The sequence below is a fragment of the Biomphalaria glabrata genome, chromosome 12 (genome assembly GCF_947242115.1).
Source record: "Biomphalaria glabrata chromosome 12, xgBioGlab47.1, whole genome shotgun sequence".
Lineage (NCBI taxonomy): Eukaryota > Metazoa > Mollusca > Gastropoda > Planorbidae > Biomphalaria > Biomphalaria glabrata.
Genome location: NC_074722.1, coordinates 16098753 through 16119596, shown reverse-complemented (window position 1 = coordinate 16119596; position 20844 = coordinate 16098753). Strand labels below are relative to the sequence as shown.

At 33.6% G+C, this 20844-nt stretch overlaps 1 protein-coding gene across 1 annotated transcript; it reads left to right on the top strand.

Annotated features, from left to right (window-relative positions):
* Nucleotides 1–3599: 3599 nt before the first annotated feature.
* On the top strand, nt 3600–19853 carry LOC106051311 (mitogen-activated protein kinase 1-like). Its single transcript, XM_013206472.2, has 11 exons — nt 3600–3764; nt 5599–5725; nt 6202–6257; nt 6354–6543; nt 7350–7482; nt 9006–9077; nt 11054–11133; nt 11365–11443; nt 13755–13864; nt 14090–14219; nt 16551–19853. The coding sequence occupies exons 1-10, from the start codon at nt 3631–3633 to the stop codon at nt 14204–14206; spliced, it is 1098 nt and encodes a 365-aa protein (XP_013061926.1). The 5' UTR covers nt 3600–3630; the 3' UTR covers nt 14207–14219; nt 16551–19853.
* Nucleotides 19854–20844: the final 991 nt, after the last annotated feature.

Genomic DNA, 20844 nt, shown 5'->3' with positions numbered 1-20844 from the left:
TTCAACTTGTTCGAATATATTAATATTTTATCGAATTTTCCTTATTACACCAGTGTCAGCGGTTGTATAGCAGCAAACGGCTTTTTTTTCCTTGTAAGAACTGTAGACCTAAGTTAAAATGTCTGTTTTTTATTAGACATTGATTTTGTAAAAACTTATATTTAGACTAATTAAATGATTAGCAAAAAGTTCAACTGTTAACACATGTACTTTTATACATACTGCATCTAGTCTATAACAAGTGAAGAAAAAAAAAAAAGAAACTCCGAGGTACACATTTAGACTTCATTTTACAGAAACAAAAGCAGCGGGGCGGCATTTTATGTTTTCACAAGCAGGTGGTCACGATCCTCGCGGCGTCCCTGCCTATATGATACAATATTCGCTGTGTATAGGTCTATAAAATTAAGATCTAACTGCAAATAAGTCAACAAATTCGTACAAGTGCTTCTTCTTTCCTAGTGCCATTAGAGAATTAAATGTGTTGCCTGAATTAGCCAGGAAAACCAGCGACTTGGCAGAGTTTAAGTCATATATTAACATGCATGACTAGATTGACACTTGGAACGTAATGGACCTCATTCACCAAAACGAACAGTCACGTAATACCTAATACTATTCGACCGCTATTTTTCAGGGCCAGCCTTAGGCCACTGCAACCTATGCGACCGCAGTGGGCCCCGCACTTTCATAGGACCCGCACTTTCATAGGACCCGCGCTAATTCAAGGTGTAGAAATTATTAAATTAAACCATTTTATAACTTAAAACAGATTTCCCTCGCCCTCCTGGCGATTTACCAGGAGCTCCTAAAAATCTCCCGAAATCACAAAATATACGAAAAATTCCTTAAATTATACGGAAATATATAGACAAAAATTGTCATTTTGGGGTGTCATTCAATATGGAAAACTCCAATCCTACGCGCGATAAATAAAAACGGCATTATGCATTAGCGTAATTGTGTAATCTGGTGAAAGAAGCTTCTCGCACCTCAAACTAATGAAGAATTACTTGAGGTCAACAATTCTCGTAAATTAATTGAAGCATTTGGCAATTCTTGCTTTTGAGCGTTATCTATGTAGGAAATAAAATTTTTATGATATTTATGATATACTGTATGACTTCGCAACACGCAAGTAGTTCTGTACGTAGTAAAGAATGAATAAAATGCATAGACGAATTTATTTTCTTATACAAACTCTTAAATTTCACTTATTGTCCGCTTCCCTACCCAAACTTGGCCCCGCGAAATCCGTTTCGCATAGGGCCCCACAATGCTTAAGTCCGGCCCTGCTATTTAGTGACAGGTGAATATACATAGTAGTTACTTGTTCTTTTTCCATGACTTCTTGGTCACAATGGTTAAGTCTGGCGTTGCTATTTAGTGTTTGTAAAATGTTTGTTAGTAAAATGTTTTACATGTTTCGGATTTTCCTTCAGAGTTGACGATAGTTTGCTTCCTAGTCCAAACCTCCCACAGGACAAAGGGGGATGGGAGCAGGCAGGGTTTGACAGTCCAGCGCGCAGCCATCCGTATCGATGTGTGAATATCCACTTATTCTGCAGAAATAAGAGAGTGATCTTTCCTTTACTTCTTCTTCTCGTCCAAACTCTTGAGGGAATAGGAGAATTATATATATAGATTAATAAAACAACGAAAAAAACTGTCACGTGATAACCATTGTTGGTTAAAATTAGATCGTAATTTGTAGTGAAGAGATACAGAAGCACGTTACTCAATGTTGTTTGCTTACGATTGGTGAATGAGGTCCATTCCCTTTTTTTTTCTTTGAAGTAACGTCTGAAATAAATGAGATAAAAAAAAAGATCTTTAGTAGGGGCAGTATCGTCACTAGGGGATGCGGACCGCACCGGGTGACACCCACCAGGGGGAAAATGCATTTTTAAAAAGCACTTTTCAAGACAAATTTTTCAAAATTGAAGTAAGTGTCAGTAGCTAGATATTCAAACATATGTATGCTTGCTTAGTATGCCCTATTTATATTTTGCTTATATATTATTTTCGTAGTATAAAACATTACGTGATTACAAAAAAAAAAAAGGGGGAGTGGCTGAATGCTATTGCTATTTTTTTTTAAGGAAAAATGTAGTTGTTTAGGCATTGTAGTTACTCCATAGTTGAGTTTCATGTTCATCAAGTAAAAACGACATTATTACCATTTGTAAGAAATTCAATGAAATGAAGTGACGTTATTTTATCTTTTAATCTTAACTTTAAAACAAAAAATTCTTTAGCAAAAAAAAAAAAAACGATTATTTTGAAGAAGACATTTCACTTCATCTTTTCCAACACGATTCTAGAGTCTGCCACCTTCTAACGTCAGAATGGGCAATGTTTCTCGTGACGTCTTTTGCATGGACTGAACATGCAAACTTATACATGTTATGCTTGCCCTGGAAGTGGCAAAATATGTAGGTCACATCTGGGGCTCATGAGGCTGCGTAGCCACGGGAAATACTGCATTCCTCATTAATATCCGGACTCGAAGACGAGCCTTATTATTGATATTAATCTCTCTCTCTCTCTCTCTCTCTCTCTCTCTCTCTATATATATATATATATATATATATATATATATATATATATATATATATATATATATATATATATATATATATATATGACTGGAGGGGTGGAGAAAAAAATACCCCCACCCCGAAAAAAATCCTGGCTACGCCCATGCAACAGCCTATATGTTGGTTTTCCAGGCTTCGCTCAATGATGGTTAACGGGACGAAATTTTGTTAAGTGCATGATCTGCTTCTTCAGAAGCAGTTGAGAAACACTACTATATTGTAAAATAGTTTCCGTGATCAGGTCTTTAATAACCTTTAATTTAAAAAATTATTTCAAATCAACTTTTCGAATTTCAGTAGTTTTACATTTTTAATTATGTAATATAACTATTGATAAAATGTAACTAAATTTTAAAATACATCCGACAATCATTTTCCAGTGTAAAAATCAATTAATTACCTTACCTTATGGTAAAAAAAACAACAACAAAAAAACTTACGATATTTTTTTGGGGGGGGGGGGGGGGAGGGAAGAAATTTTTTACGTTGGTGGGGCAGGGTGAGCTTTCCGCTCTGGCACTGGGTGACACCGAAGTATAGTGACACCACTGAGTAGGCCTATGGGGCTTTGTCAAGACCTAAAAATAATTACAATTTAAAAAAAAGCCACTTTTGCAAATAAACTAAGGATGGATCGAAAGGCGTCAATAATTTTCGCTCACTTATTTATAATATTACATCTATACAAATTTTTAATACACAATATAGAGATATATCATCATATGTCTTTATATTATATTTATACCCAACAGCTACTCTAACGGTACGTTTACTGTAGTTTTTTAAATTTTAATACAGAGCTCCAAGGGAAATCAATAGTGATGAATGATCGAACTCAAAATCTACCTAGATCTAGTCCTGGAATCGCAACGCATCCAGGTGCCAGGTGTTTAAACAAATGAAAATGGAAGAAAAGCGACTGTCACCGTTGAACGAGAAAATCTCAAAATATAAGATTATGACGTAAAGGGAGGGTGTCACGTGATCACAACCCATCGGTAGGTTCACTAACTGTGCGTCACTTTCCAATATGGCGGCACAGACAACACAGTCGAAAACTGGGGCCAAAAATCCAGGAGAACTGGTCCGCGGTCAAGTTTTTGAGGTCGGACCTCGTTATACAAATTTAACTTACATTGGAGAAGGTGCATATGGCATGGTCGTGTAAGTATGGTTCCTTATCTAATTTTTGTTGATGTTAAATAGTGGGAGCTTCCGCGTCTAATGACCGGTGACGTCCCCTGTCTATATTAGCTCTGGCATAATAACGCAGCCAACCAGCCGTTAGATTGATTACCGATACTCGTTGAGAATGTGCTAATACTTAGAATCTTAGACTTAGTGAATCTTGGTGTAGAGCTCTATAAGATTGCCTTATGACTTATGAAATCTGTATCTAGATTTGCTTGCTTGTTACTGAAAGATCTAGATCTAGACTCTACAGTTACAGACTCTACTTAGAGTTAGTCTTAACTTTTAAGACTCACTCAGTCGAACAAGTACAAGTCTTAGGTCTTAGATCTAGAATCACTTCTATTTCTAATCTAAGATTGGAATCCCAGTAAGGCAAGGGACAAGGGTCTCTTCTAATCTAGTTCACTCTAGTTCTATTCTATACTACTATTCTAGATCAGATCTAGTTCTAGACATCTAGAGTCTAGTATTGTTGGTATTCTAGATCTAGTTTTAAATGTTATCAGAGTCCAGACAGCTGTAAGTCCATATGAAGATGATGGAATAGATCTGTCTATATAATTATATTATACTGTATTAAGTATCTAGAATCTAGTTATGATACTATTTTGCCTTTTTGGATTACTAGTGCTAGTAACTCTGCAATGTAGAATCAAAGCAAAAAATCTAATTGTACTTTTCCTGGTTACTAAAGTTGGACTATCTCTGGCGTGTTAAGTGAACCAGTGAAAATCTTCAGTGATGGCAAAAGTAGCCCCTTCATGAGAATCTCCAGTTCTAAGTTCAGCTAAAACATGGAGTGCATAAGGGATGTTTAAAAACTTCTCTTGGACAGGACAGTACAAACATATATATATATAGTAAAAGTGTCTCTTGTAGCAGAGTAACATGCTCAAGCCCAAAAATATGCCATTGTATCCTTTGTATTAATATTTAAAATATATGTCCTAAATTCTTTCTGATTCATTGGTATTTCTTGAGATTTCTAATCTATAAACTTTCATGTATAACTGTTTATCTCCTGAGTAGCAGTACACACTGCTTTACTACCATGTAGAATCTAGATCTAAGTGTTCTGCTTTCAAACATGACCATAATGTTTATCGGCCATCAAAGCTACACGTTATAACTGATCTTGGTACCCTCCTGATCTTATTTGATATCAACACATATTGGCTATAAAGTGCACCTGGTGTGTACTTCTGCTCAAAACTGTTGGCTAAAGTTGAAGCAATGATTACAAGCAGTAGACAAAAATAGATTGCATGCACCATCAGACATACTTGAATGACAGGCTCAGAATCAACTCTTCAGACATTTAGTAGTAACACATCTCATAGCCCAAACAAGTAAATAATAAATAACCCAAATGCATCCTGGTCACAAATAAAAATGCAGACGAATGTTAAAGCAGCTTAAAGCTTATTAAATGTAAAACAGCTATTATGAAGAGGAAGAATTGACTGAACTATGTAGACATTAATAAAAATGTTCAATAAACTGTACAATATCAGCTTCTCCCCATTACCTCCACACCCTCTCAACCACAGACACACACACACACACTGAAAATAAAATAGTTTTCTAAGTACAGAGTATCAAATTTTCCCATCTCTAAGAAAGACCACAATTAAGTATAGTCCATACCATGTGTATGGCAGTTGAGAACATCATGAACTTTGAGCCTTGCAGCTCTGTAGCAGATAACTGGTTAGAAGAAGAAAAAAAAATATGTACTTGCTGTTCGTACACATATTCCAAATATATCATCATTATAGTTATATATATATATTTATATTTTCAGCTCTGCTCTAGATAATCACACAAAAACAAAAGTTGCAATTAAGAAGATCTCACCATTTGAACACCAGACCTACTGTCAAAGGACACTGAGAGAAATAAAAATTTTAACACGGTTTAAACATGAAAACGTAAGTGCCTTGGATTATCATTATTTATTGAGTAAAACCTTCATTGTCCAATCCAGCCTTGAAGATATGTTTGTAAAATTTAAGGAATTCCTTTTTTTATTTTAATTTTTCTTTTATTGTTAGGTTTTTTAAATTTGTATCTTTATAAATTTTATTTAAAACAAGCACATTATATTTTGAAGTATTAGATTTGTGCATTATCAGTTGTAAAACAAATAAAAAAATAAATAAACAACAAAGCAAACAAAACAATTAAAGTATCTTTTTTTGAATTTTTAAATTTCAATCTTTAATTTCCATAAAGTTATAAGAAATGATATTCTTAGCTACTCTTAATTTTTAAATTTAGTTACAAAAAACATTAACTAGTTTGAAAGCATATATTTAAATGAATCATATTGCACCATCATGTGACCATTGTTTAGGTTGATTTTTTTTTTCTTCTGTTAATTACTTCAACTGACTTTGCCTTTCAGATTATTGACATCAGAGACATTCTTAGAGCTCCTACTGTGGAAGAGATGAAAGATGTGTATCCTTTATTATTCCTGTATATTCCATTTGCTAACTTTCATGTAGAATAAATATAAAATTTAAGTTAAAAATTGCCCTTAACCTAACTCTTCAGTTATATAGTTCAGTGTTTAATGGAAACTGATATGTACAAATTGTTGAAGACACAGCAACTAAGCAATGATCATGTCTGCTACTTCTTGTATCAGATCCTCAGAGGGCTTAAATATATACACTCAGCTAATGTGCTGCACAGAGATTTAAAGCCAAGTAATTTGCTCCTTAATACAACATGTGATCTGAAGGTATAATAGACGTATTTGTCTGTGTCTACTTAGTGTAATGCGATGCGTACATATACATGTATAACACACAATAATGTGACTAACCATTGAAAATGGGTTTTAGTAATAACATGGGTGGAGGCGCAGTGGCTGAACGGTTGATCACTTGGTTTCCGAACCGAGGTCCCAGGTTAAAAGCCTGGTAAAGACTGGGATTTTTAATTTCGGGATCTGAATTCGCCCAGCTTTATTGGGTACCTGACATAAGTTATGGAAAGTAAAGGCAGTTGGACATTGTGCTTGTTACATGACACCCCATTTAGCGTGGGCCACAGAAACAGATGACCTTTACATCAACTGCCCTATAGATCGCAATGTCTGAAAGGGGAACTGTACATTTAATATCATGGATTGCTAACTGGTCTTAGGGTATGCACTTCTATCATCTGTATGGTGTCAAGTTTGAGCTGTCTACTTACATCCCTCTCTACTGCTCTGCAGGAGTTTGGGCGTGGACATAATTGCTTCCTGGAATCATTTCAAAGAATTTGCGTGGCACTATGTCCAAATAACATTGTTCTATCCCTTCTCTCTCTGATGTTCAGGTCTTGAAGGGAAGATTTATTTTTTTTTTTACTGTGTTTAATAATGTCTCTGGATTTTTACAACTTTCCAAAGGCTTTCTGTTTTATTGGAAACAGTATGATAATAAAAAAAATAATTAAAAACATTTTTATCTAGAAAAAAAAAGTTTTTATTTATTAAATAAGTTTTGAACAAAAATATAGTATAATGTATTAATTTTCTTTTTCTCTTTTGTCAATTAGATCTGTGATTTTGGTCTAGCCAGAGTAGCTGATCCAGACCATGACCATACAGGTTTTCTGACTGAGTATGTTGCCACTAGGTGGTATAGAGCTCCAGAGATTATGCTCAACTCTAAGGGATACACTAAATCTAGTATCCTTTTAAAGTCATTATCATTAATTTGATTTTTTAATGTTTTATTATAAGTATTTGTGTATCTTGTGGGGCTTGGTGTGGTAAAGTGCCTGGCTTCCAAACCCAGTTGTCTTAGGTTAAGATGTTGGTGAAGACTGGGATTTCAAATAACATGATCTTTAGTCCAGTCAACTCTAATGGGTACCTGACATATATTGGGGGAAGTAAAGGTAGTTGGCCATCATGCTGACCAACCATTGGTCATGGAAACTTGAGCTTTACATCAACTGCCCTCATAGATTGCAAGATCTGAAAGAGGTTCTTTATTAGAGTATCTTAATGACACTTTTCAGAATGTTTTTCGGTGAGCTAAAAGGTGGTCTGTGTAACAGAGATTCCCACATGAAAGCACTTTAAAGACCAGCTTAGGCGCCAACTTGCTTTAACTGACATAGAAGAGAGCACCTGGTTGCCTGCTGTTCCAGAACAAGACAGCTGGAGTTCACTAAAGCCGCGGAATACACATTTGATACCTAAAGAAAATCTGCTGCCCAGGACAGACGTAGGCAAAAAGAACAGAACCACAAAAAGAACCACCGTCAAACAATGGTTATGCCTGTCCTGGATGTGGCAAAATATGTAGGTCACAGGTGGGACTGCATTCCTCATTAATCTTCAGAATCGAATACACGCCTTATTATTATTTGATCATCAGAATTGAATAAGATTATTAAGTTTATCATTTAAGAGTAAACAAAAAATCATCAAAGCATTTCAAAAACAAACTAAACAAAATCTTGGATGGCTATGCACCAGAGACGCCTTCTTCACTACTTCACTCTGAAGCAAACAGGAAAGATCTTTAAAAAGACTGCAGTAGACAATATGTAGCCTTGAATTAAGTAAAAGCTCCCCTTTCAGACCTTTCGATGTATAGGGTGGGTGATATAAATAGTAGAGACTTATAAAGTTGTAAACTTGTAAAGTTTTTCTCTCAGACCTTGCGATCTATGGGGCGAATGATGTTAATGTCATCTGTTAATTTGACCAATGGTTAACAAGGGTGTCATGTGGCCAGCACAGCAACAAACAACCTTTACTTTCCCCAACTAAGATTAGATTTGAGTGGACTCAGGGGCCCCCTAAAAATCACGAAATTTATAATCCCAGTCTTCACCAAGATTCAAACCCAGGACTCCAGGTTCAGAAGCCAAACACTCAACCACCCCGTCCCCTCCTTGAGTTAAAATTTTAAATATTTTAATAGCTACGTGCATGGCGGCAGAAACCTTAAGATAAAAGTTTATATAGCTCAGTGAGTTAGAGATAGTTGAATATTAAAAGCAAAATTTGCTTCTCAATGTAGTAATGTTGAAAAAATCCATTGATAATTGACCTTTCTTTTATAAATTGAAGACCTGATGTTGCATGCTGTATTTCAGATGGTCTAAATAAATAATGTAGATGTCTCACAAATTATAACATATTTCACTTGATATCTTGTATTATTATGTCCTATATTTTCTTTAACCTATGTTCAGTTGATGTATGGTCTGTAGGATGTATTCTAGCAGAAATGTTGGCCAATCGCCCACTGTTTCCAGGAAAGCACTGTATCCTTAACAGCAAACCATTTTAGACATTTTTTTTATGCTCTTGGTCTCAATAATTATTAGTAATTAGATAGACACTTTCTTCTTGATAGTCCAACATTTCAATATACAACATACTTAGTAATTTGATGTGGCATTAATGTATGCATTCTATATTTTTGAATATAGACTTAAATTGTAATTTAGCACAGTATGAGAAAGCTGGAATGTTTTATTTTAAACAATAAATTATTCTTTTTCGTATATTGTCTTATACCCTTGAAAATCTAAATCTTATCTTAACAGAGTTCTTTGAAGTACAGCTAACCTTTCATAATCCATCACTCCCCTGGTCATGTAACTGCCATATTATCAAGAGTCAACTTGGCCTCACTGTAGAACATATTTTCCATGGCTGCCTCAGATACCAGGACATAAAAGAAAATATTGTAATTCAAACAACCTTAAAACACTGGGAAAGTGCTGGGTTTTATCTGGGAAGTAGGATTGGCGGATAACATTTTAAAGAGTTTAATTTGGGACAAAGTCCATATGTATACACAATAGATTCTTATTAACTGAACAAGAAAAATTGTACCCATGAATTATAAACTTATTTTAGCACCTGTATAGCTTAAAAACATTCCTACTGTTCAAGTTGAATGGTGGAGGAGGTCTTTGAAGGACTAAAAGCATGACATGGCCTAAATTGTGCCAATGTGCCCTAAAACCAAACCAGTAGCTGAGGTCAAGTAAATCTTCTAAAATTAAGCCCTACTGTTATTATAATCAAACACGGTTTGTGACAATAATATCTAATATTATATTATCATTATCTGTACGGCAGTGCTGAACAACTGAAGAAAACAGCACACTTTTTTTCCTTGGCACAGTCTGCAAAAGAGCTCACAGCTCAGCAGCAATAAAGCTGGCTAGAAGAAGAAGAATATTATCATTATAAGAAGATACAAAATATGTTCATGTAACTAATGCCTATTTTCCCACAAGTTTTGCTTGTTGGATGCTTAGTTTAAAAAAAATCAAAGACAAGATAATTAAGTATTACACTTTTGACACACAAATTTGTTGACAGCCCTTGTCGATTAGTAGTACGACTGTATAATGTTACACACAATCTCATACCTAATTTGCATCAACACTTGCATAATTTAAATACCAAACAATTCTGTATTAACACTATCTGTCTTTTCAATTCTGGGATTTCGGGAGACCTTAAGTAGCTATCGCATCTAGCAATATTGATTCAACATATTTTGTCAATAGAGTAACGTAAGACATCCTTTTTAAATTTCGTTAGAAATGTTATAAAATATGGGCATATTTTTTTAAATGAGTCAATTTTTAGAGAATTATAAGTCATCATTTTTAGAGCTAGATTCAGAATATAGTCTCATTGAACTTATGTCACACTTAATGATTTATTTGCCCTGTTTGTAATGTCCAAAACATAATGGTCATCTTTGAGCCCAAGCACCTAAACTGAACTCCATGAATACAATAATTAAATTAGACTTTTAACTCTTTCTGTCCTAATTAATGATATCATCAATGATTTGACCCCTTTAAATTAATTTTTTTTTGTTTTTAGAAAGTATAACTTGCGTGTTATATAAAAAGATGCATGCTTTCTCCTATAATTCTATACCAAAAGTAATGTTTTCTGATTATAAACAAAAATGTAATTGAAGTTTAATCCTAACAGAAAGTGGAAAATAATTTTTGAGCTAATGATTTAATAGTACCTTTATTTGGAGTGGAGGAGGGCTAGGAATCTTAATTGGACAGGATAGATAAATAGCACAAAAATTATCTTAGCTTTTCCCTTTGGGGGTTAGGTAGTGGGCTAAAAATAATTAAAGCTGGCATGATTTGTTGAAATTAAACATTAAATAAAACTCTTGGTTGGGGGGGGGGGGGGGTAGAATTTATGAGCTAACTATAAGTATGTTTGTCATTTTTTGTCTTAACCTATTAAGATCTTGATCAATTGAACCATATTCTTGGTGTGCTAGGCTCTCCAAGTCAAGATGACTTACAGTGTATTATCAATGACAAGGTATGACTTGATCATTCAGGACCAAGTTGTAGAGATGTATAAATATGAACTAGTAAAAGCTCAATATATTTCATATATTATATATATATAGTTTCTTTTCATTTTCATCTGTTCTGACTAAAGATTTAGCTTAATAGTTTTGATTTGATTGTAGACTTAGAAGTTAGTATTTAATAGACGTTAGTATTTAATAATTTGTTTTGAAATGAGTTGTGTTGTTTCTTCCTCTAGGCTAGAGGCTATATCCAATCATTACCATATAAACCTAAAGTACCTTGGCAAAAATTGTTCCCTAATGCTGATGTGAAGGGTAAGTGGAACTGTCATTTATTAAAATTGGTGATACCTTCACACTATAACTTATTGTAGACTGTTAGTGTGATAAGGGAATAAAAAAAATATGGGGGGGGGGGGGGGGGATTATCTTTATGTAGGCAATGAGATTTTGAGGGTTAATTTTTTTTTCCTTGTCTTGTAGATCTATTAGTAATATTGAATTAAAGCAACATTATACATTAAAAAAAACAAACAATTTTGTGTAGTTTAGCTCTGAAAGCAACCTATTTCATACCAAACAGGATGGTTCTACTCTCAATTATGTTTTCTAATATTGAGATGCATTTTTAGAAAAAAAAATATACACATTTTATTAACTATATTTTTAATGTCTGATTTCCATTTGTTTTAGAATAACTTTTCAAAAAAAAAGAAAATAAAAGTAAATGGGAACAATATGCCATAAAACTCATGCTAAAATATGTATCCTAGAATGTGTCAATATTTAGTCAATGACTCTATTGTTTCAATCAGTTGTCAAAGTTTCAGAGATTTTCTAGGCCTAATTCTAGGATCAGTGTATTACAAGCTTTAAACACCCTATAGATGTGACATGATAAATAGCCATTTGGGATTATGGAAGTACTTTGAGGGATTGAGTGGTGTTTTTAAGGGTCTCCCCCTTTTCGGAATGGATCAGTTCTAGGCCCAGTACTGTTCACTATGTATACATACCTACTCAGCGGTGTCATACAGCCAACTGGCATCATATGCCACATCTTTGCCCTCGACTCACAGTTATACAATTCCTCAGTACCCTCAAAGGTGTTGCATCTGGCACCAAAAATCAGTCGTACCGTTGCAAGGGTGAGCAATTGGATGGTTGAAAACGAGGAGTAAGAAGAAGAAGAAGGATGGTTGAGAATAAGCTCAAGATGAATGGAGGCAAGAGAGAAATAATTAAGATTGTCACTTGGAACAACATCTCAAAAGTCAAGAGCACAGATTCTCTTTTTATCACGAACTGACAGGTTCCTTATGTCCATTTAGTGTGGAATCTTGGGAGTTTTCTTTGATTCAACATTATCTTTCGACCCACACATAAGTCAGCTCTGCAAGAGTCTTTATCTGCAGCTGCTCAGATTAGGCCAGATCCAACCATATTTAACAATGGAGTCAACAACTCTCCCGCCTTGACTACTGCAACACCATGATAGCAGGTATACCTGATGACAAAATCGTCAAGCTGCAATGAATTCAGAACAACCCCTCATGAATAGTCCTAAGAAGATTCTGCTCCTACTCTCTTGCGCACACTCCATTGGCTTCCTGTGAAAGCAAGAATCGACTGCAAGGTGGCCACACTTTGCCATCAGTGTGTTTATAATAAAGAAATGCGCGTGTACCTTAGCGAACTGATGTAATCACTCCATAAGTCCTTCAAAGAGCCCTGCCAAGTTTCTCCCTCAAAAGCTACAGTCTGCAGGCTTTTTCTGTGCATGGACCAAAGGTTTGGAAATCACTCCCCATTGATCTCAGACAGACAACATGCTACTCTTCAATCAAAAGAAAAACATTAAGACTATCTGTTCAAAACTTTTTTAGATTAGTTTGTCATTTTAGCTCTCATGCTTATGTCTGTAATGTTATCACAGCGCTTTGAGCCTACATTTTGTAAATAAAATTATTATTATTATTAAAAGCCTGACCTTGGCTATGAGCAATTTTTGTCTCTCTAATAACCTTGATTGCTGTCTTGAAAGATTCAACATTATTTACCAGAATGTGTTCTGCTTTTTCCTAGTCCTCTGTGCTTTGGTGGCATCGTGATTGTAATTCTTTTCAAACTGTCTAAAATACATGCATTTTGGGCTGCTACTGGTCTAGGTCTACCTGTTTGTCACTCTGGGATACCATACATCCATACGATCTCATCTTCTCAAAAGTCTCCAAAGCTCACTTCCCTTGTCAAACTAGTGCTCAAGGTTTCCTTTCAAAATGAAGAACAGTTTTAGAGATTGTTTATTGCAAATTCTGATGCCCTGCCCTCAGTGAAGCATCTAAATACAATGGAGCCATTCTCTCAGTAACCATGATGAAGCTGAATTACCACATTCTTAGGACCCAGGGATGTTCTTAAATTGTTTTTCTTACTATGAGCCCTCTTCAATCCCCATCTTCTATTTATCTTCTTTTTGCAACTTTCTCTCAAGTACAGAAGATTTGAGTGGTACTTATGTCTTCCTATAGAACAGTGTGTAGGCTTGGCATAGACTATGTGAAGTTTAGCTAAGTATGCTATTAACCTTTGTCACCATGTCTTATATTTATCTTTAATTTTGCAGCATTGGACCTGCTTGAGAAAATGTTAACTTTCAACCCAAATAAGAGAATAACTGTAGAAGAGGCACTTGCTCATCCATACCTTGAACAATATTATGATCCCGCTGATGAGGTAACATGAATCAACAAAATTGTGTTACAAATAAAAGTTTCTGAACTTAATATTTACATTGTTGTCTAGCATTGCTATTAATTCTAATAGTTACACTTTTTATCTTTGTAAAATATACTTAGTATTAGGTTTTTCTATCCAACTTTATTTAGAGATAAAAAATATCTATAATAATGAAATAATGATGTTTGTAATTTATGCATGTTTTTATTTGCGTTTCCCTAGCCTGTTGCAGAGGAGCCCTTTACATTTGAGATGGAATTAGATGATTTACCTAAAGAAAGACTTAAAGAACTTATTTTTCAAGAAACTGTGCAAATAGGAGCAAGAAACAGGGAATGAATTGTCCACTATAGTAAGTGCTTGTATTTGTTTTTAATTTCTAATTGTTGGCCTCCGTCATAGAACGACTATGGTTCATCTCGCACACTATTTTGGAGAGACACTCTCGACCACAAATAGCGCAGGTTTAAGGTGGCTTTTGCTTCGGTGATTGAGGGGCTGGCCATTTTTTGCATTGTACGTTTTTCTTCCAGAGCTGGGGCCCATGTTCTTTCACTGTCCATAGCTTTCTTGGTCACTGTCTCTCTCCATCTGGTGCGGTCTAGAGCTATGTCCTCCCAATGGTCAGTATTGATGTTCACTGATTTGAGGTCTCGTTTTATTACATCTATTTAACGGAGGTGGGGGCGACCAGTTTTTCTTGAGCCAGTCGCGAGTTGTCCATAGAGGATGACTTTCGGGATGCGATTGTCCTTCATCCGGCGAACATGTCCAAGCCAGCATAAGCTGTCTGAGGGCTGTAAAGATGCTGGCAATACCTGTTCCCTCAAGGATCTCAGTATTGCGCACTTTTTCTTTCCATGTGATATTCAAGATCCTACAGAGATATCCCAAATGGAATGAGTTTAGTTTTCTCTCTTGCATTGCATAGGTGGTCCATGATTCACTGCCATACATTAGTGTACTCATAACACATGCCTTGTAGATTTCCATTTTGGTCACTGTAGTGAGTCTTTGATACAATTAAAAAGAATTATATAATCCTATTTTTTTAAACTGAATATTCTAATTTTATTAGAAGTGATCACGATGCCAAATTTATATAATGATGTTCAATTTGTCTCTTTGAATAGAAATGGCAATCAAAGGGAAATAAAACTTAATAGACATAATAGAATAATTGAGAGTTTTTTTACAAAGCATAACAAATGAGAGATTTTTTACAAAGCGTATATCAACTCACACTTTCTGTCTGGTAAAAAGTTTACACACATTTTTTCTCCCGATACCCAATTCCAGATCAAGTTAAAACTTTGCACAATTATTCATCAAACCTGACAAAAAATGAGTCATTAAAAAAATGAACAATAAGTCAATTAGTTATTTAATTGTTGGTAATTAATTTTTTAAAATTTTAAAATAAGGGGAATTAATACTACTTATTGAGAGATGTGGATATATACATATATATATATATATGATTTAGTCCCCTTATTACGTTTTGACACGTTTTTTCTCCCTTTTCCCATTTTTTTGATCAAGTATAAATTTTGCATGATTATTCATATTCGATAACAATATGAGAATCAATCCAAAAATTGACCAATTAGTTAATCATTTAGTACTAATTATTAATTTTGTTTTATTAAGTAGAAAGGAAGATAAACCCATAATTTTCTGATAAATGGCATTACTTATCAATTCCTTCCCTAAATATGCTTTGTTTTTTAAAGTTTTTTTTTCTTTCTATTGCTTGTTTTAAAAGTTCATTTAGGAATTGCTCAAGAAAAATGCATTTTTTTTTCTACTTCGTGGGAATATGATTTTAATGTATTTTAGCCCTTGCCTCATATGTCTTGTGTAATGCACTTTTCAATAGTTCTTAAAAATAATCATTTCATAAGGAAAACTGAATGCAATAGGGATGGGAGGAGTTTGGTGAAAGTGCTCTTTTTATTTGACCACACCATGTACTAGGAATTGGTTTCAGGGTCATAGAACCAGGCCTCATCAAGAGAGTGCAGACTTTCCTTGAATCTTGGGGTAAAATGATTTGCAAAGATTAGGAGCTCTTTGTCCTAGGGAAAGCAGGTTAGGAATCCATTCAACAGGTTTTTTTTTTCAGAAATGCAGGTCTTTATTCAAGATTCTCAACATATGCAAAAGTGTTCTTTAAAGTTATTTAACCATCTTCCTTACAGTGGGGCTATGAAGCTTAGAGTTGGAGCTCCATGTCTCATTACAGTTATTTAGTTTCTAATTCTCATTTTCTTCTGTCCCTATGGAAAGTCATACAAAAACTAAAGAGATACAACTCTTTGTGAAGTTCACTTTTGTTTTTCACTTCATTTAGCGAGCATGTATTAATTTGTTTCTTGTTTCTATGTTATCTAAAGGAAAAACAAGTAAATTTATAGAGACAGGTATGATTAGAGAATGCCCATTAACTCTTGACAGAATGTATTGGACTAAATGAATTTAATACAAAGAGAAAAAACAAATACACAGACTTTTATAAATTGACTATTAAGATCAAGAACTAGATGAGCTATCACTCACTTAGATTATACTCATTCTATGAGATTATACTACAAAATAACAAAAATTCCAATCACTAAACTTTCTTCAGTAAATTAACTATATAACAAGTCACATTCATTAATCTTTTAACTTTTCTTTTCAGTCTGGTGAAGACTAAATTGAAGGTGTATGTTTTGTGGTGCTGTCTGCCAAAGGTCTGCTGTACATATCTTTTGAGATCAACCCTTACACTACAGACTTAAGATTTCTCATTCTATCCAACTAGCGAGTGGAGCTCCCAGGCAGATATCAGTTCTCCATAAAAGCTGTAGAGATTTCATTGTTTTAGATTACTACCTATACAGTTCTGTGCTTCAGAATTTTGTTGCCATCTTGACAGGGTTTCTTTTTTAAATTGATTCTTTGGTATTCTGTGTTAGTTACTTTTTCTTTAGTGTACTTTAAATGATAAAACATATTGTTTTCAAAAGAGAATCTAGAGCTTTGTATTGGTAATATTCATACTATTTAATTACATTGTCCTCTGGATTTCTTGTCAACTTTTAAAGAGAACTGAAAGTGAACTCTTCATGCTTGTACATCTAACTATTCCTTTTCGTGTTAAATGATTTCTTGTCACAATGTGGGCATACATATGTATGTTTATATGTACTCTCCAAATTCTGTTTTCTGTAATGATGTTTTGTTTTTGTATTAGAAAGTTTAAAGTGCAATTTGATAATGAATAACATTTTTTTTTTATAATTTGAAGAATAATCAAAGTTAGATATAATGAATAAAAAACTTTTAATTTAATTTTATGATTTTGATCAAATAGAAAAAAAACAACTGATTCCTTGTCCAAAATATGTTAGCATATTTGTGTTGTAGTGTGTCTTATTAGCTCTTAATAATTGCAGCTTGAACCCTGCCCTGGCTTATTGTATTAGTGAGGCACATAGAGATAGATCATTAGCATTTTTTGCATCCATCACAGTGACCTACTACTGTGTGCTTCAAAGTTTTAGTTGAACGCATTATCTTCATCAGAATCTCCAGATGTTTTCTTTGTTGAATGGGCCTTGAAACAGTTGTGTGTGTGTGTGTGCGATTTGTATTTTTTTGCTCTACATTTTACTGTGTAAAAAAAAACTCATTTGTAGTGTGAATGTTACAGATTGATTTGATTGTAGCACAATTTAAAATGTATCACAAACAAATGATTATTGCTAAAATATTCACTAATTTAAAGTAAATGAGACTTGTGTTTAAATTAAAAAAAAAAGTACAAAAAACTAATATTTTGGAAATAAAATTTTCTCTACCAAATGTCTGTGTTTGAATAGCAAAAAGAGAATTTATTTATTATGAAATACTTTGATAGGCTAGACAAATAGGAGAGAGTTGATCAGTTGCATTGTTTGATTAGTTCTGTGATTTCACTTTTTTGTTCTTACATGCCATACGCAAATCATGGTTATTTTCTTTTTATATAAATATATACATTTATAAAAACAATTTTTGTTTTCATCCGTATTTACTTCTACGTTCATGTCCTTCATTGTGTTTTAGTGATGTAGATAGTCAAGTATTGAAGGTTGTACAGTTCATATGTTGCTCACCCCATCCCCCTTTTTTTTTTTATACCTAAATGCTTGCATTAATGTTCCCCCCCTCCCGTTCCTACACCAAACTGTACAGTTTCCTTCTTTGCATTCTTGTCCATTGCTAGTATTTTATTTGTTTATATACTCAAATATATATATAACCTTGTGCTATTCCATTTGTTCTTTTTTATTTATTACAGTTTCTTGATCACCAACATGTTTAAGCCAAGTACTCATTTCTACTTGTATCTTTTATTGTTTAGACTACTTTTCTCTTTAGCAGAATATTAACAATAATTGGACCTGAAATTATTTTTTTTTACAATTCATTTACTAATTTTAGAAATCATTCAAAATATAATATCAGAATAGATTGTTTTGACAGTACTGTTCAGAAACAGAGATTTCGAGGATAATGTATTCATTCTCCTTACTTCAACTGGGACAGTTAATACCCTCTTATATTTGTTGGACTTTGTTAATTACATTAGTTCACCTGACTCCTTACACATTTAGAAAGATACAGTTTCTTTGAAATGTAGTATTGATGACTTGTATATATAAATATCACATTTTGTCTTCTTTCTATTTTGTTATACAATGTGTGTGTAATATTAAATGTTTGCCATTGCCAATGTAATAGTTATGTGCTTATTATGATAATACAATGATAATACTGCACTATTTTATATTCATATCAAAGATTATATTATAATCAATCTTTAGTTGTTTTTTTTGTTTGTTTGTTTTCTGTTGATGTGCCTACACATAGCTGTGTCTAATGTTTCCTGCTTTAGATCATGTAGATCAATGAATTAAAAAAGAGAAAACAAAGAAGTTTGTTTCATTTTGGTTGTCTTTTCAATGAAGGTATTTCTGTTAGTGTTTTCATTAATGACCTTTTCAAATTCACCTGCAGTTTAAGAGTTGAACATATAACTGTTTTCCTTGATAGAGATAACAGCAAAGAAAATCTTGAAAGTTTATTTTGTTTAAACAAGAGTTCACTCCCATACAATGAAATGAGCTTTTTTCTCCAATTCTACTTAAGGGTAAGGCATATTGTGTGACACTAGAACATATACCACTTTTTCTTCTTGCTTATAGTTGTTCATCAAATCAGCTATTTTCTTTATTGCTGCTAACTATGGCTATTATACAGCATGGTTTTATTTCATTGACAATATGTTTGACTTTTAGAATGTAAGCATATACATTTGTTGGTATAAAAAATTAAAAGGTAGTTTTTAATGACACAAGTTCTACTTCTAAATTAGAAAAAATGTCCTGTTTGTGGCCAGCCTATTTTTGTTTGTTTTTAAAAGCAGACCTTGTGAATAGTTTTTTCTAAGCTTTAGAAAATGAGTATTGTATTAAAAGAATCAAACTATTTGCAAGTGTTCTCAGAGGCAGAGCAGTTCATGAACTTCAATGACTATAAATAGCATACAAGCCTTTGTTCAAAATTTAAGTTTGATGCTAAATAATTGAAAGAACCAAGTATTAAGTGTGGGAACATTTCATGTAATTAAGCACAATTGATATAACTTGCTATAACATAATAACATATCTCAAACTTTGTGTTTCAATGTCAAACCATTGTATGTCCACTCATGAACATGCTGGATCAAGCTACATTAATGTGTTCTGTCATGTCTTGGTGTCTTTTTGTTTTTTTTGCTTTGTGCTGTTTCCTACCAAAAAAAAAAAACAAATCTGTATTCATCAAGTTTCTCCCTACCATCCAATGTGTAGTCTTATCAGCCCTTTTGTTTTTCTTATTGATACCATCTTTTAACTTCTTTTTATTGTGTTCAACGCAAATACACAAAAATTACTAAAATAAATGGTAAAAACAGCTGGTGTTTTTGTTAGCTTTCTTTTACAATTTTCTTTGTATCTGATGTTGTATTGTTACAATAGATGAAATGTTCCTGGCATGTGGTGTTTCAGAAATAACCAATTAGGATCTCTGTGTCTTAAGTCAAGTCTGCTCTTTTTCTGAGCAGCCTAGTAATGACTAGCAAAAGAAAGTAAAATGCTGAGGATGGAGTTCTCATGTCTGACATTGTTAATTGGGTAACAGAAAAAAAAAAGGTAGCTATTAAGTTCATGCAATAATACTAGCAAAGTCAAGTAGAAGTGAACTAAACTACTAAGAAGGTATTTGTGTGTGTCAGGAAATCCCTTTAGATCTAGTTTTCTTTTTATTGAAATACATTTTAATCTAGCGAATAAAGATTTTTTGTTTGTTTGCTACAGAGTATAATTTTGAATGTACTATTTTCTTGGACTAAAGAATATATATGTTCATGGCAAAGTACGAATTCAGGCATTTTATAGAATAAATGTAATGGCCAAAACCCGAAGTGTGACCAGTCCTTGAACTGGCCGACCATTTCGCTTTGTAACAAAACATGATGTTATCCTGTGCCTGGTGCACACATTGTCTTTAATATGTATGGGAGGTGGGGGAGGATATCCATAGCCTGGCCTCAGGTTCATATCATAGTTCGTTAAATGTATTCACCATACAGTCCAAACCTTTATAGCCTTTTTTTTTAGAGAGGTGGCCGAGAATATACCTATTCTTTTTAAAACTAAACTATAGTATAGTAAGGTGACAAAAAATGTTTTATGTTTTTAGGCAAAGGTTGTGCATGTTAGTAAAGTTTTCTATATACTTGCATTCCTGTAAGAAGGTAGGTCAAGGATCAAAAAGCTAGTTTGATAAATCTTGACATTATAGTAATCTGACCGATTTGTCGGTGGCATTTTACGTCTCGAGAGACAATCTTTTCCCTTTGCAACTTCTTGACCGATTTGTAGTATATCATATAATTATCATTA

Excerpts from the sequence above, each read along its gene's own strand:
- LOC106051311 (XM_013206472.2), top strand. The coding sequence starts at position 3,631 with ATGGCGGCACAGACAACACAGTCGAAAACTGGGGCCAAAAATCCAGGA. Across the intron at positions 7,483-9,005 it reads TAAGGGATACACTAAATCTA|TTGATGTATGGTCTGTAGGA; the intron begins GTATCCTTTTAA and ends ACCTATGTTCAG. Across the intron at positions 13,865-14,089 it reads ATTATGATCCCGCTGATGAG|CCTGTTGCAGAGGAGCCCTT; the intron begins GTAACATGAATC and ends GCGTTTCCCTAG.